Source organism: Ovis aries, chromosome 10, assembly GCF_016772045.2.
Source record: "Ovis aries strain OAR_USU_Benz2616 breed Rambouillet chromosome 10, ARS-UI_Ramb_v3.0, whole genome shotgun sequence".
Lineage (NCBI taxonomy): Eukaryota > Metazoa > Chordata > Mammalia > Artiodactyla > Bovidae > Ovis > Ovis aries.
In genome coordinates, this window is record NC_056063.1 from 26578853 (window position 1) to 26596533 (window position 17681).

General features: G+C 35.5%; 1 protein-coding gene across 8 annotated transcripts in view; it reads right to left on the reverse strand.

Annotated features, from left to right (window-relative positions):
* The window catches only part of NBEA (neurobeachin), a 666092-nt gene that overhangs the window by 516629 nt on the left and 131782 nt on the right, over positions 1-17681 (reverse strand). For 7 of the 8 annotated variants that reach the window (XM_060394443.1, XM_060394442.1, XM_060394441.1 and 4 more), the window contains exons 9-10: positions 8531-8728; positions 7790-7923 (exon numbers count right to left, since the gene is read on the reverse strand). In XM_060394443.1, coding sequence (XP_060250426.1) covers positions 7790-7923; positions 8531-8728 — 332 coding nt within the window. Of the gene's footprint in view, positions 1-7789; positions 7924-8530; positions 8729-17681 lie in introns of those variants that run through there. The other variant, XM_060394444.1, reaches the window with a different exon arrangement.

A 17681-nucleotide genomic window follows, 5' to 3' on the forward strand; every position in this document is an offset into this window, starting at 1 on the left:
CCACCAGGCTTCTCTGTCCGTGGGATTTTCCAAGGCAAGAGTACTGGAGTGGGGTACCATTGCCTTCTGCCACTTAATCTCTGTGACCTTTAACAGGCATGAAATTTTTCTTTCCCTTATCAGCAGAAAGGATTAAATGAGATAATATAAACAGCTAATGGCATACAATAAGCACTCAGTAAATGTCTTGTGTTAGTACTACACACCCTCAGATAGCCCCAGCACCTAAGAACAGATAGTTCAAAACAGAATACAAGTTTGAGCCTTAGTCTGCCCTAACAACAAAAGATGCATAACACTGTCCTTAAAAAGAACTACTCAGTGTATTTTTAATCCTTTGATATACAAAATTCTTATATCTTGTGCCAGTAAACAGGTATTTTTTCAGAACACATTATTCCCAAGTCAAACACATGGGGAAGATTTGTTTTGCTTTCTATCATCTATAGAATTCAGTAACATGTACTCAAAAAAAGAGGTTGGGGGCTAAGATGGAGAAGACAGGACATTAATAGTTAATGTCTTGATATATGATCAATAAAATCAAAGGAATATGGTATTTCTAATATACAGACTCTTCGTTACACACAAAATACCGAAGCCATAATTATTTCAAGATTGGAGTTATATTTCTTGAAATCTTTTATTAAACATTTGTTCATTATTTACTCATTATATAAGTATTTACTAAACGTTTAGTGAAAGGCAATTTGTTTAATTATTGCTCTCAATGACCGCTTGACAGAATGGGATTGAAAAGTCCAATACAAACATTTTTAATCTATGAGAAAATAAAAAACTTCCAAACAGCTTTCATCACTGGCAGAATTATTCAAGGTGATGGTGGTGATTGAGAATCATTATGAATAGGATGGAATCACTATAACAACTCTGCCTAGATGACTTAGTCAAAAAAATCACATTAAAAATACTGTATGTGTTTTCAAAAGCTATCATTTATTACATTTTTGGTTCACTTTTTGTTTCATGATAAAGGCTAAACTACATGTCAAAAGAAAGAGCAGTGAAAAATCTTACAACTGGATATTTAATGGGGATGCTAGTGGGGTAGCTACGAAATCTAAAAACCAGCTAAAGAACACCATCTCAAATCCTTGCAGCTATTTTATAACTCGATATTGGCTTCCAAACATGGGTTAACACATTCCTCACTTTTAAACCACTATACCTAGAAAATGGATAAACAGTTCACAATCAGTTTTAATCACTACAACTGAAATTCGAAGTATGAGTCCTACTTCATCACTTAAATAAGTAATTTTCCATTGTAAATAACATCATTTACAATGATCTTGTAAACATCAAAGAGAAAACAATATGGTTCAAACAGAAAATAATATGGCTCCTACCATAACAATGAACCTCTATGCTTGGTGAAATATATTTTAAATATAAAACCATAGTATTAGGATAATCTTAAATAACCTACTGTCATCCGAATAACAAACCCAGCATATATTCAGTGCCTACTGTATCAATCTACGTATTTTATGGCATTTAATTTAATAATCTAGTGAGCTATTATTATTCTAATTATATAATGGTAGAAACTAAAGAACAAAATAGATAACACACTCAAAGTTGTATTAATAATAAATGCAATGTAACACACCACTTCTAAGCAATTATACTCCAATAAACACTTTTTAATAAATCATTGTTGCTGTTGTTGTTTTTCTTCAGTCCCTGAGTCACGTCTGACACCTTTAGACTCTATGGATTACAGCACCCCAGGCTTCCCTGTCCTTTGATCAAACTCAGTGATGCCATCCAACCATCTCACCCTCTGGGGCCGCTTTGTCCTACTGCCCTCAATCTTTCCCAGCATCAGGGTCTTTTCCAATAAGTTGGCTCTTCACATCAGGTGGCCAAAGTACTGCAGCTTCAGCATCAGTCCTTCCAATGAATATTCAGGACTGATTTCCTTTAGGATTGACTGGTTGGATTTCCTCGCTGTCCAAGGGACTCTCAAGAGACTTCTTCAGCACCCCGCTCAAAAGCATCAATTCTTCTGCACTCACCTCCTTTATGGTCCAGCTCTCACATCCATATATGACAACTGGAAAAATTAGCTTTAAATATACAGAACATTGTTGGCAAATTGTGTCTTTGCTTTTTAATACTCTGTCTAGGTTTAGGTTTGTCACAGCTTTCCTTTCAAGGAGCAAGTATCTTTTAATTTCATGGCTGCAGTCACCATGTGCAGTGCTCTTTGAGCCAAAGAAAATAAAATTTGACACTGTTTCTACTTTTCCTCCTATCTATTCCCATGAAGTGATGGGATGGGATGCCATGATCTTAATATTTGAAAGCTGAGTATTAAGTCAGCCTTTTTACTCTCCTCTTTACCCTCATCAAGAGGCTTTTTAGTTCCTCTTAGCTTTCTGCCATTAAAGTGGTATCATCTGCATATCTGAGGTTGTTGGTATTTCTCCCAGCAATCTTGATTCCAGTCTGTGCTTTCATCCAACCTGGCATTTTGCATGATGTACTCTGCATATAAGTTATATAAGCAGAATGACAATATACAGCCTTTCCCAATTTGGAACCAGTCTGCTGTTCCATGTCCAGTTCTAACTGTTGCTTGTTTACCTGCATACAGGTTTCTCAGGAGGCAGGTAAGGTAGTCTGGTATTACCATCTATATAAGAATTTTCCACAGTGTGTTGTGATCCACACAGTCGAAGGCTTTACTGTAGTCAGTGAAGGAGAAGTAGATGTTTTTCTGGAATTCCCTTGCCTTTTCTATGATTCAACAGATAGTGGCAATTTGATCTTTGGTTCCTCTGCCTTTTGTAAATTAAGCTTTTACATCTGGAAGATCTTGGTTCACATACTGTTGAAGCCTAGCTTGAAGGATTTTGAGCATCACTTTGCAAACATGTGAAACGAGCACAACTGTACAATAGTTTTAATTCTTTGGCACTGCCTTTCTTTTGGATTGGAATGAAAACTGATCTTCTCCAGTCCTGTGGTCACTGCTGAGTTTTCCAGATTTGCTGGCATATTGAGCCCAGCACTTTAACAGCATCATCTTTTAGGCTTTGAAATAGCCCAGCTGGAATTCCATCAGTTTCACTAGCTTTGTTCAAGTAATGTTTCCTAAGGCCCATTTGACTTCACACTCTAGGATGGCTGTCTCTGGGTGAGTGACCACACTGTCTTGGCTATCCAATAAGACCTTTTTGTCTAGTTCTGAGTATTCTTTCCACCTCTTCTTAATCTCTTCTGCTCCTGTTAGCTCTTTGCTGTTTCTGTTCTTTATTGTGCCCATCTTTGCATGAAGTATCCCCTCAGTATCTCCAATTTTCTTGAAGAGATATCTAGTCTCTCCCATTCTATTGTTTTCCTCTATTTCTTTACATTGTTCACTTAAGAAGGCTTTCTTCTCTTTCCTTGCTGTTCTCTAGAAGTCTCTTCAGTTGGGTATATCTTTCCCTTTTTCCTTTGCCTTTCGCTTCTCTTCTTTCTATTTGTAAGGGCTCCTCAGACAACCATTTTGCCTTCCTGCATTTCTTTTTGGGGGGATGGTTTAGGTCACCACCTTCTATACAATGCTATGAATCTCTGTCCATAGTTTTTCAGGCACTCTGTCTGCCAGATCTAACCCCTTGAATGTATTTGTCACCTCCACTGTATAATCATAAGTGATTTGATTTAGGTCATACACTGGAGGTTTTCCCTACTTTCTTCAATTTAAGCCTGAATTTTGCAATAAGGAGCTGATTATCTGAGCCAAAGTCACTTCCAGGTCTTGTTTTGCTGACTGTATAGAGCTTCTCCATTTTTGGCTGCAAAGAACATAATCTGACTTCAGTATTGACTATCTGGTGATGTCCATGTGTAGAATCATCTCTTCTGCTATTGGAACAGGGTGTTTGCTATGACCAGTGTGTTCTCTTGGCAAAACTCTTGTTAGTCTTTGCCCTGCTTCATTTTGTAGTCCAAGACCAACCCTGCCTGTTACTCCAAGTATCTCTTCGACTTCATATTTTTGCATTCCAACTCCCTATAATGAAATGGACATCTTTTTTTGATGTTAGTTCTAGAAGGTCTTGTAGAACTATTCAACTTCAGCTCCTTCAGCCTCTGTGGTTGGGGCAGAGACTTGGATTACTGTGATGCTGCACAGTTTGCCTTTGAAACAAATTGAGAGAACGAAGAGCATTTGTCATTTTTGAGACTGCACCCAAGTACTGCATTTTGGACTGTTTGTTGACATGAGGGCTACTCCATTTCTTCTAAGGGATTCTTGTTCACAGTAGTAGATATAATGGTCATCTGAATTCAATTTGTCCATTTTCCATTTTAGTTCACTGATTTCTAACATGTTCGCTCTTTCCATCTCCTACTTGTATGCTGTATGCTGAGTTGCTTCAGTCGTGTCCAACCCTTTGCAACCCTACAGACTGTAGCCCACCAGGCTGCTCTGTCTCCTCCTTGATCAGATTCAATTTACCTTGATTCATGGACCTAACAGTCCAGGTTCCTATGAAATATTGTTCTTTACAGCATTGGACCTTACTTTCTCTACCAGACACAGCCACAACTGAGTATCATTTCTACTTCTGCACAGCCTCTTCCTTATTTTTGGAGCTATTTCTCTGTTCTTCCCCAGTAGTATACTGGACACCTATCAACACGGGGGGCTCATCATCCAATGTCACATATTTTTGCCCTTTCATACTGATCATGGAGTTCTTAAGGCAAGAATACGCGAGTGGTTTGCCCCTTTCCAGTGGACCATTTTTGTCAGATGGCAATAATAATAAATAAACTTGGGGTTTGAATTCAAGTTTTTCTAACTTGAACATCCACACTAGTTAACAACTATAATATGTAGCCTTCATGATAAAACAAAGTCATAAAATTTCTCCTGTACATACAAAGTCTATTTTTAAAGGCTCTAGAAAATAGTTTCTTCAATAAATTATTTTAATATTAAGACTTCAATATATACAGTAAAACTCAACAAAAAATTAGAACAATAATAAATTATAGTGTCAATAGAAGTGAACCTTATATAAACAATAAAATGCTTCATAAATCAGGCTACTGAGTGGAGGAAAGTGCATGAAACTAAGATGTTTTAGCTTGAAACCTAAAAGGCAAAGAATTAACTTATTTCAGAGTTTCTCTCAATTTCTCCAAAAGGCAGTCAAGAATTAAGACAATATTGCAATTTGGGGCATATGTTTATTATATAAAAAACATTTTCTAAAATGGGCACATATAAAATTTTGTTGAAGATTTTTAAAGTTCAAATAGATTCTCATTCATCACTGCGTGCCTGCGTGTGTGCTAAGTCATTTCAGTCATGTCTGCTACGGCCTGTAGCTAGCTGGGAACCTCTGTCCATGGGATTCTCCAGGCAGGAATACTGGAGTGAGTTGCCATGCCCTCCTCCGGGGGATCTTCCCAACTTAAGGACAGAACCCACATCTCTTTAACTATCCCGCACTGGCAGGCAGGTTCTTTATCATTAGCACCATATGGAAAGCCATCCCTATTCAGCTAGAAGTTTAAAGTTAACTAAAAATAAGATAACATATCCTATTTTAAATTCTCACTCATATACATGAATTTAAGATGTAGCCCAAAATTAAGGAATTCTATCAATCCTTGCCCTAAAGCTAACAATTTATGTTCTTCAAGTAGAGGGGTATGTTCCATTTAAAAATTTTTCTCAACATTTTAAAAACTGAAAGACAGTATTACCACCAAAATGGTGGCCCTTCAAACTTTAAATATAACAAAAGACTTCATTACTGATACACACAAACATCAAAAAGCCAACCTCAGACATCAAGAGCTTTGAAGTAACTAATGAAAAGCTATTGGATAAGAATTCAAAATAGCACATAAGTGAACCACACGGGAGGGCTGAAATACATACCCAAAACAGGTATGTATTATTACTGAAACGGAAAGTGATACATTTCTTATTATACTTTATTGGCCATAAACTAAGAACATATATATCACTGAAAAAATTAAAGCTATGGCATGGAAAAATTAACATGAATGATATAAAAGAACTAAAAACAAATCCAAATGAAAATCAGAAAGCTGATCCTTTATACTACCTTTTATCTGTTATAAAATAAATACAATTTAAATATCGAAATATAATACAAACACTAAAACGAGTTTTGAAAACAGGATATGACAAATAATCATGTACTTGGTCCCGGTCCTTAGATGAATGGACCAGATATCTGTTAAATATAGTTTTAGCACTGAGATTTTATAACTATTCAATAATATAAATTATTATAATAATTTTAAGTATAACATTCAAACTGCATAATCTTTCTAATTTTTCTGCATGAAGTAAATCACTATATTCCAGGTTAAAATAATTATGGACTTAATATTAATTCATAAGAAATATTTAAATTACACATGAAGTTTTCTAATTGCTATTTCACCTCTAACTTCTTTTCATAGCACTTACTAGGTTTTAAATTACTGATCATAATGCGTCCTAGTTCACTTAGATGATAAAGAACAAAACATTTGCATTTAAATTAGGACTGGGATTTAAAGTTTCATTTTTCAGCTAAGCTGATCTATTTCTCAATAAAATGACTGAAGATCTCATAGCAAAGTAGTATCTCAGCAGGACATGGCCTCCAGATTCATTTTCACATCAAAATGCTAACCAATACATTATACTGATTTAAAAAAAAAGAAAGAATAAAAGCATGACCCATGGATGAGAGCTGAGTTTTGTAAATGTACAGGTCAGATTTATATTTAGATTTATACTTTACATAAAGATGGTCCCAATACAGGGACAATATTATGAGCAATATTAAGAGAGAAGTTTGTTAATAGCTAATTTAAATAATTAATAGCTAATTTAAATAATTAATATGAAAAATCATGTTACATTTCAAGAACTCTATAAATTTTTCCCCATCTTAATTTCATTTACTATTTTTTCTATCAATTCAAAATTGGATGATCCATAAAGAATCTCATGTATATATGTATATATTAATGAAGCATTTCTATATTACTGTTTAGTAAACTAAATTAATGTTTACTTATATAACTTTCCCTTTAAATTCTCTAAACATATACAGAAATAGTTAAACTATCTGTGTAATTCACATTTAACTTATGCCATAAATGATTCTACGAAATAAAGTTAAGCTGGAGTTTAATACATGAGGTATTTAATTTAAAAAAAAGAAGTTATAAAAATTGCACATGAAATAAATCTAATTAGAAAATTCTGGATATATAAAACATGGATATGCCAGTGGTTAGGTTTAGGTTCTCAAACATAGAAAAAAAGCTAATTTCAATTAATATTGCTCTAGTATTATGATACTAGCATTATACAATAACACTAATATTTAGGATATAAATTATATAACTGTTATTAAATACTATTCTTGAGAATAAACTTTACCCTAGTAATTTTGTTTAATTTGACAGGATTTCACCAACAATTCAAACAATGAGCATTCATTTGCAAAGTGAAAGGCCAGGACTGACACTTTTCCTACTTCATATTATAATCACTATGCTATACCTAGTAAGAATATTTTTATCAAGGAAGTCACTCCTTTGTGGTTATAAAATTTGTCAACTTTTTTACTTAGTGTAAATATATCTGCCTTAATCCTAAAGAAACTTTATTAGCATTATAAGGATAAAAACCAGTATTATAATATATTTACATAGCACCAAGGGCACCATGCATAATCTAAACAATTAAAAAATACCATAAGTTACATATTGAAAGAAAACTTACCAGACAGTGGTTTCCACTTGACTGTCATTGAGCTGCCGGTTGTCTAGTTGTGCAAAAAGTGGGAAAAGCACTTGAATCCCTCCAATTGAATGAATTGCACTATGAATTGAATGTGTAACTATAGCTTTTACATCCTATGTTCAAAAACAAAAATGTGTATTAAATTTTCTAAAGCATGTTATCACTATTTCCTTGTTTCAAATAACTTTGTAAGAAAATTAAATAAAATAGATATTTTTAAATCTATTTTTAAATTTTTAAATCAAAATTATATAATTTTATACAAATTTAAAATAAAAATTTGAAATATTTTGATAATCACTTAAATTTAAAGCTTAAGTTGAGAGATTTTTACACTGAAAATATGAGTGTCTAAATCAAAATATATTTTAAAAAAGATGCTATTAATAGATACAAAAGCACTCAATTTTTATGTTAGGGGAAAAAATACTTATAGGAAAGTATTTTTATATTTACAATTATCTATTTACTAATTCACTGATTTTATTTCAAAGGGTAAGAAACAGAAAATGCAACAGAAAAGACAGATTTCCGAAACAAATCCAAGGTAAACTATATTGCCAAATAAAATACAGAAGGCAAAAACACTGTTCAAAGTACTAGAAGACCAAAAAAGAAAAACAAAGAGCAACTGGAGATTTACAGGTAAGCAATGTATAAAATGAAAAATAAAGACACAGTGTTGATGAGAACATTAAGACTAAGCTACTATTCACCTACCTGGAGCATTAAAGCATGTGGGGAATGCACAAAGATCGATGCGTTTTCCTTTGGTGATGATTCCAGGCATAGTTGAGCATCAGTGGCTTTAGCATTATATGTAAATGCAATACTACTTGCAAGCTTCCCATCATACAGAACCTGTTTATGATGTTCTGCTAAATGAATATCACTTTCAGACTTAAACTTGAAGGTGCTCTGAAAAAATAAAACTTAAGTTAAACACTCTTTAAATGAAACATACTAAAAATCTCAAGTTTTAAAGCAGAGAAAAACTTAAGATAAACTAAGATAAACAATTTGTTGTGATATTTCCATGTGTTGGGTACTTGTCAGTGGCATTATTTTGTTATTCTCACCTCAGTTCTATGAGTTACAGTTTATTATGCTAATAAACACACTCAAATCTTCATGTTATCATTTTTACTAAAATTTTGATCATATATAAAATAATTTTATTAAGATATTATAAGGTCTGCTGCTGCTGCTGCTAAGTCGCTTCAGTCGTGTCTGACTCTGTGTGACCCCTAGACGGCAGCCCACCAGGCTCCCCCATCCCTGGGATTCTCCAGGCAAGAACACTGGAGTGGGTTGCCATTTCCTTCTCCAATGCATGAAAGTGAAAAGTGAAAGTGAAGTCACTCAGTCATGTCCAACTCTTAGCAACCCCATGGACTGCAGCCTACCAAGGTCAGATGGTATTAAATGTAAATAGGCTCTTACTTCAATAATTCATAACATAAACAAATTTTTCTTGTTAACACTTTCAAAAGCATGTATAGAAGTAAACAGTGCCTGGCACATGAACTATTAATATAGAAACAAGGCTATCAGTTGAGACTAAAAAATATTTATTCATAAAAATATGTTTTTATTACAAAAAGTATATCAAGATAGTGATATCAATGCTACTCCACACTCCACAAAAAATCACAATAGCCATGTCAAAACCCAGAAGAAAAGTTCATATTATCACTTTAAATGAAGGACAAGAAATAAAGGACTACAATAAGAAAAGTACAGTTAGAAACAGTTAAAATTTCTCTGCAGGTGTATGAAACTGACAATGATAAATACATTTAACCTTTGCAAAAATCACATAATAGTATCCCATCACTTCATGGCAAATAGATGTGGAAATAATGGAAACAGTGACAGATTTCCTTTTCATGGGCTCCAAAATCACTGCAGATGGTGACTGCAGCCATGAAATTAAGACACTTGCTCCTTGGAAGAAAAGCTATGACAAACCTGGACAGTGTATTAAAAAGCAGAGACATTACTTTGCCAACAGAGGTCCGTCTAGTCAAAGTTATGGTTTTTCCAGTAGTTATGTTTGCATGTGAGAGTTGGACCATAAAGAAGTCTGAGTACCGAAGAATCAATGCTTTTGAAATGTGGTGCTGGAGAAGACTCTTGAGAGTCCTTTGGACTGTGAGGATACCAAACCAGTCAATTCTAAAGGAAATCAGTCCTGAATGTTCATTGGAAGGATTGATGTTGAAACTGAAACTCCAATACTTTGGCCACATGATGCAAAGAACTGACTCATTGGAAAAAACCCTGATGCTGGGAAAGACTGAAGGTAGGAGGAGAAGGGGACGACAGAGGATGAGATGGTTGGATGGCATCACCGACTCAATGGTCATGAGTCTGAGTAAGCTCCTAGAGTTGGTGATGGACAGGAAGGCCTGGAGTGCTTCAATCCATGGGATCACAAAGAGTTAGACACAACTGAGCGACTGAACTGAACTGCATGCAGATCAAACATGTCAGGACAAATTTAGCCAATTATCTACAGTTTTCTGAACTACTACTGAAAGAGTCTTACTAACTTGAACCTGGATGCAAATCATTCATTATTAGCATTCCAGAAGACAGGAGCAGCATGAAAAATGAAAACTATGTGTACGTCGCTATAGATGGTACCCTTACTTTTTAAATGTATGCATGTCTATATATTTGTATATTAGACATAAGGTAAGAAAATGTCACTATTTTGGATCAGATCTTTCGCTATCTTCTCAATTAAATGGGATGTAGAACACTATCTCTCATCTCAATGTTTCCTAATTTAATCGCTTTTATAACTCACAGATTCATACAAGATAGAGGTAACAGGTAAATTAAAATATATCTGAATCAAAGACTCTACTTCAATTCCTAATGTACTAAAGAATAGGTGATAATTATAACAGGAAATTGAAACAAAAAATTCTTTAAAAAGTATTTTAATACATATTTGAGCTACTACTGGCAATATAAAATACATGTAATTGCCTCCTTCACTGATTGCCTTAGTGTTATAAAATAAATACTTTAATATGAATGTTAATAAAATCATAAATGGTCAAAATGTTTAACACCTGAACATTTTTAAGATGCTATTTAAAAAAATTATTGGAGTATAGTTGTTTTAAAATGTTGTATTAGTTTCTGCTACACGTCCACTTTTTTAAATACATTCTTCCTATATACGTCATTATGGAGCATTGAGAAGAGTTCCTGTGCTATACAGTAGGTCCTTATTAGTTATCTATTTTATATATAGCAAAGTGTATATATCAATCTCAACATTTGTGTTTTTAACACCTTTTTAGAGTAAGATTTAACAAATATGTTAGAATTTTGACCTATTTTGTGAACCAGAGATCAAAAGCACTATTAATTATTTTAGAGTATAACAAAAGAGCTAACTTGTAGAAAGGAGAAGGTGATGGCACCCCACTCCAGTACTCTTGCCTGGAAAATCCCATGGACAGAGGAGCCTAGTAGGCTGCAGTCCATGGGGTCGCGGAGAGTCGGATTCGACTGAGCGACTTCACTTTCATGCACTGGAGAAGGAAATGGCAACCCGCTCCAGTGTTCTTGGCTGGAGAATCCCAGGGACGGAGGAGCCTGGTGGGCTGCCGTCTATGGGGTCGCACAGAGTCGGACACAATGGAAGTGACTTAGCAGCAGCAGCAACTTATAGAAATAAAATTATTTAATTGACGGAATCTGGGAGAAGAGTACACAGAACACTGAGACACTGGGGAAGCTGACCAAATAAGTAGAGACTAAAGGAGCTGGATAAGAGAAAGGCAAACTGTAGGACAATCACGTAGAGAAGTGATGTCTCCTTATGATGATAATAATATACCAAGAAAAGCAATATGTAAAGGATGGAAATAGCAACTGGAAAAAGACCAACATATGCTCTTAGAAGAGGTTACCTTATGATTTTTTAAAAAATTTGACAAAAGCAAATATTAACAACAAAAGCAAATATTAACAAGTGGGACTACATCAAACTACAAAGCTTCTGCACAGCAACAATGGAAACGACCAAAAAAAAAAATGAAAAGGAAACCTACCAAACTAGGAGAAAGTGAAAGTGAAAGTGAAGTCTCTCAGTCGTGTACGACTCTTTGCGACCCCATGGACTGTAGCCTAACAGGCTTCTCCATCCATGGGATTTTCTAGGCAAGAGTACTGGAGTGGGTTGCCACTTCCTTCTCCAGGAGATCTTCCCAACCCAGGGATTGAACCCAGGTCTCCCGCATTGTAGGCAGACGCTTTACCGTCTAAAGCTACCAGGGAAGTAAACTAGGAGAGAATATCTACAAATCATGTCTAATAAGGGGTTAATATATAAAATATAAAAGTAACTCACACAACTCAACAGCAAAGAAACAATTCATTTAAAACACAGGCAGAAGATGTGAACACATATATTTTTTCTGAGTAAGATGTAAAATAGATAGCCCAAAGGTACATGAAAAGGTACTCAAAGTCACTAACCATCAGAGAAACACAAATCAAAACCACAATGAAGAGTATTATCAGAAAAACAAGAGATAATAAATGTTGGTGAGGGTGTATAGAAAGGCAGAGAATAACAAGGATGTTCACATCCAAAGATAAATAAATGAACAAAGAAAAAGTGGGATATATGTACATTGGCATGTTAGTCATAAACAAAGTATGGTATCTTGCCATTTACAACAATGTGCATCGGCCTTAAGAGCATTATAAAAAGTAAAATAAGTCAGATAGGAAAAAGTTAAATATTATATGATCTCACTTGTGTGTGGTATCTAAAAGAAAAAAAAAAAACAAAAACAAACAAAAAGCTCACAGATACAGAGAATAGATAGATGGTTTGCCAGAGATAAAGGAGGTGGTGTTGCTGTTCAGTCACTAAGTCATGTCTGACGCTTTGTGACCCCATGGGCTGCAGTACACCAGGCTCCTCTGTCCTATACTATCTCCCGGAATTTGCTCAAATTCATTTCCATTGGGTCAGTGATGCTATCTAAACATCCCATCCTCTGCCATCCCTGTTTCCTTTTGCCTTCAATCCTTCCCAGTATCAGGGTATTTTCCAATGAGTCAGCTCTTCGCTTCAAGCAGCCAAAGTATTGAGGAGTTTCAGCTTCAGCAATGAATATTCAGAGTTGATTTTCCTTTAGGATTGACAGGTTTGATCTTGCTGTCCAAGGGACTTCTCAAGTAAGAGTCTTCTCCAACACCACAATTCGAAAGCAATTTTTCAGTGCTCAGCCTTTTTTAGGGCTTCCCAGGTGGCGCTAGTGGTAAAGAATCTGCCTGCCAATGCAGGAGATGTAAGACACACAGGTTCGATCCCTGAGTTGGGAAGACACCCTAGAGGAGGAAATGGCAACCCACTCCCATATTCTTGCGTGGAAAATCCCATGGACAGAGGAGCCTGGAGGACTACAGTTCACAGTGTTGCCAAGAGTCAGACATGACTGAAGCAATTAAGCACAGCCCTTTTTATGGTCCAACTCTCACATCCTTACATGATAAATGGAAAAACTGGAGCCCTGTCTATATGGATCTTTGTCAACAGAGTGATGTTTGCTTTTAATATGCTTTCTAGGTTTGTCATACCTTTCCTTTCAAGGAGCAATCATCTTTTAATGTCCTGGCTGCAAGTCATGGTCTACAGCGATTTTGGAGCCCAACAAAATAAAATCTGTCACTGCTTTCATTGTTTCCCCTTCTACTTGCCATGAAGTGATGGGACTGGACACCATGATCTTAGTGTTTTTCTTTAACTTTGAGTTTCATGAATTTGGGGGGTGGCTAAATTGCTGAGAACAGTGAAAAGGAATAAACTTCCAGTTATAAAATAGGAATGTAATATACAGCAGGGTGACAGTATATGGTATATTTTAAAGTTGCTAAAAGAAAAGATTTTAAAAGTTTTCATTACACACACACAAAATTTGTAACTATGATGATGGATGTTAACTAGAACTTATTGTGGTGATCATGTTGCAATATACTCAAAATATACAATCATGTTGTACACCTGAAACTAACATATTTCAGTTGTATGTTAATTTTTCTAAGTTAAAAAAAGGGAAAAAAAGTTTTGTAGAGATTTATACAGCAAACAAAAGACGAGATCATGAGTAGAATTAAGATTCTTCTGCACAAAAACTTATGTACTGGGCGTGCATATTTCGGCTATCTTGAGTATCATCGGTAACTGCTGATTTTTCAATTGTTCTGTTGTAGCCAGAACCAGTGGGAAATATCTAAAAGCGTCACCAGAATTATTGTTCATTATGAAGCATTAGTCAATATAAGGTAGGTCTATCTTAACTCTTTTCCCAAATATCTTATAAAACATTTTACCTAGGAAGAATGTACCCAATGAGGGGATTATTCTGATGTTCTAGTTTTTCATATTTGCTTTGTTTTCTTTTAAGCACAGCTTCCTAGAGGAGATTTTGCTTCCTAATCACAGACTTTGCTTATTAGTGCTTTTTAAATATAAAATATGGGCAATTCTGACAAATCTATATAAAAACTCTTCTTTAGCCAGTAAATCAAATACAAATAGGCCCATTAGATGATTTTCTGCTAGTTTCATTCAGTTCAGTTCAGTTTAGTCACTCAGTTGTGTCCGACTCTTTGCGACCCCATGAATCGCAGCATGCCAGGCCTCGCTGTCCATCACCATCTCCCGGAGTTCACTCAGACTCATGTCCATCGAGTCAGTGATGTCATCCAGCCATCTCATCCTCTGTCATCCCCTTTTCCTCCTGCCCCCAATCCCTCCCAGCATCAGGGTCTTTTCCAATGAGTCAGCTCTTCTCATGAGGTGGCCATAGTACTGAAGTTTCAGCTTTAGCATCATTCCTTCCAAAGAAATCCCAGGGCTGATCTCCTTCAGAATGGACTGGTTGGATCTCCTTGCAGTCCAAGGGACTCTCAAGAGTCTTCTCCAACACCACAGTTCAAAGGCATAAATTCTTCGGCGCTCAGCTTTCTTCACAATCCAACTCTTGCATTCATACATGACCACTGAAAAACCACAGCCTTTACTAAACGGACCTTTGTTGGCAAAGTAATGTCTCTGCTTTTTAACATGCTATCTAGGTTGGTCATAACTTTTCTTCCAAGGAGTAAGTGTCTTTTAATTTCATGGCTGCAGTCACCATCTGCAGTGATTTTGGAGCCCAAAAAGACAAAGTCTGACACTGTTTCCACTGTTGCCCCATCTATTTCCCATGAAGTGATGGGACCAGATGCCATGATCTTAGTTTTCTGAATGTTGAGCTTTAAGCCAGCTTTTTCACTCTCCTTTTTCACTTTCATCAAGAGGCTTTTTAGTTCCTCTTTACTTTCTGCCATAAGGGTGGTGTCATCTGCATATCTGAGGTTATTGATATTTCTCATGGCAATCTTGATTCCAGCTTGTGCTTCTTCCAGCCCAGTGTTTCTCATGATGCACTCTGCATATACGTTAAATAAGCAGGGTGACAATACAGCTTTGACATACTCATTTTCCTATTTGGAACCAGTCTGTTGTTCCATGTCCAGTTCTAACTGTTGCTTCCTGACCTGCATATAGGTTTCTCAAGAGTCAGGTCAGGTGGTGTGGTATTTCCATCTCTTTCAGAATTTTCCACAGTGTATTGTGATCCACACATTCAAAGGCATTGGTATAGTCAATAAAGCAGAAATAGATGTTTTTCTGGCACTCTCTTGCTTTTTCCATGATCCAGCAGATGTCAGCAATTTGATCTCTGGTTCCTCTGCCTTTTCTAAAACCAGCTTGAACATCTGGAAGTTCACGGTTCACGTATTGCTGAAGCCTGGCTTGGAGAATTTTGAGCATTACTTTACTACCGTGTGAGATGAGTGCAACTGTGTGGTAGTTTGAGCATTCTTTGGCATTATATCTACTACTGTGGGCAGGAATCCCTTGGAAGAAATGGAGTAGCCATCATGGTGAACAAAAGAGTCTGAAATGCAGTACTTGGATGCAGTCTCAAAAATGACAGAATGATCTCTGTTCGTTTCCAAGGCAAACCATTCAATATCACAATAATCCAAGTCTATGCCCCAACCAGTAATGCTGATGAAGCTGAAGTTGAATGGTTTTATGAAGACCTACAAGACCTTTTAGAACTAACACCCAAAAAAGAGGTCCTCTTCACTATACGGGACTGGAATGCAAAAGTAGGAAGTCAAGAAACACCTGGAGTACCAGACAAATTTGGCCTTGGAATACAGAATGAAGCAGGGCAAAGGCTAATAGAATTTTGCCAAGAGAACACACTCGTCATAGCAAACACCCTCTTCCAACAACACAAGAGAAGACTCTACACATGGACATCACCAGATGGTCAACACAGAAATCAGACGGATTATATTCTTTGCAACCAAAGATGGAGAAGCTCTACGCAGTCAGCAAAAACAAGACCAGGAGCTGACTGTGCCTCAGATCATGAACTCCTTATTGCCAAATTCAGACTTAAATTGAATAAAGTAGGGAAAACCACTAGACCATTCTGGTATGACCTAAATCAAATCCCTTATGATTATACAGTGGAAGTGAGAAATAGATTTAAGGGACTAGATCTGATAAATAGAGTGCCTGATGAACTATGGACTGAGGTTTCATTAGAATCCTTCATATACAGTATTGCTAATAGACTCATTTTTTTCTTCAGCTCCAACAGATATCACATTCTTCCAATGTGAATTAATATAAATAATGTTTATTCATAAGTGTTTGCCAAAATAGTAGAATGCATTAACTAGTGTTCACTCATGCTACCTAGTGTTCACTCATAATCAAGCATTTTAATTTAAAAATGTATCTTAAAATACATCCAACACCAGCAAAAACAAGGCAAATTTGTTAACTCTCTTTTTATGAGCTTTCAACATAAATTCATATTTTAAAAATTTATTTTCCTAAATAAAATTCTATGTTTATGGAACAAAAATAATTATTAGTCTTGAAATATCTAGAAAATAGAAATTATAAGTATAAATAAATGTACTTCAAAAATTCTCTAAAAAGGCAGCATGTAAAAATGTTAAATGTTATACAATCCTCAAATTGTCTCTTAACATGTCAAAGTGTGAAGATATATACACAACTTCCTAATTCTGATGAGCTGTCATATTCATATTCACTGTTCTTAATGCAGAATGACATGAGTGTGTGACCCTTTGGAGGAGAGAGGAGGTAAGTAAAACAGATAGTAAAACTCAGGAGGAAAGAGTAGGCAAAAATTGTTTTTAGAGCACACACACTGCTGTATCGAAAATTTTGTAGAATTTGAACCTGAAATTCTTTTCAAAGAGCAAGATAAACCAAAGTCTCAGCATGTAACCGGAATTCATGTTGGAAAACCCACACTTTATTGATGCCAAAGTTAAGACAGTTTTAAGTTTACCATGCTATTCCACCTAGAATTTCCAGTGGAAATTCAAGCTTCAAGAACAGCTTACAAATATTCAATTAACTATAATCTATTAATACATACTGTTAAACTTCTGACATTGTACTTATTTTATCTGTAAAATAGCCCATCTTGGTAAAGACTACAATAGCAATCTTTGTTTTCTTAGAAAGCTCCACTAAAAGTTGAGTGAGTTATTGCAGCCACTTCGGAAACTGGTATGGAGTTTTCTCCAAAAATTAAAGCCAAAACTTCCATGTGGGCCAGCAACTCCACTTCTGGATATTTATCCAAAGAAAACAAGAACACTAACTAGAAAAGATATACACAGCCCCACATTCACTGCAATATTGTTTACTTTAACCAATACATGGAAGCAAACGAAGTATTCATTGAAAGATGAATGAATAAAGATAAGATGGTATTAATTATTT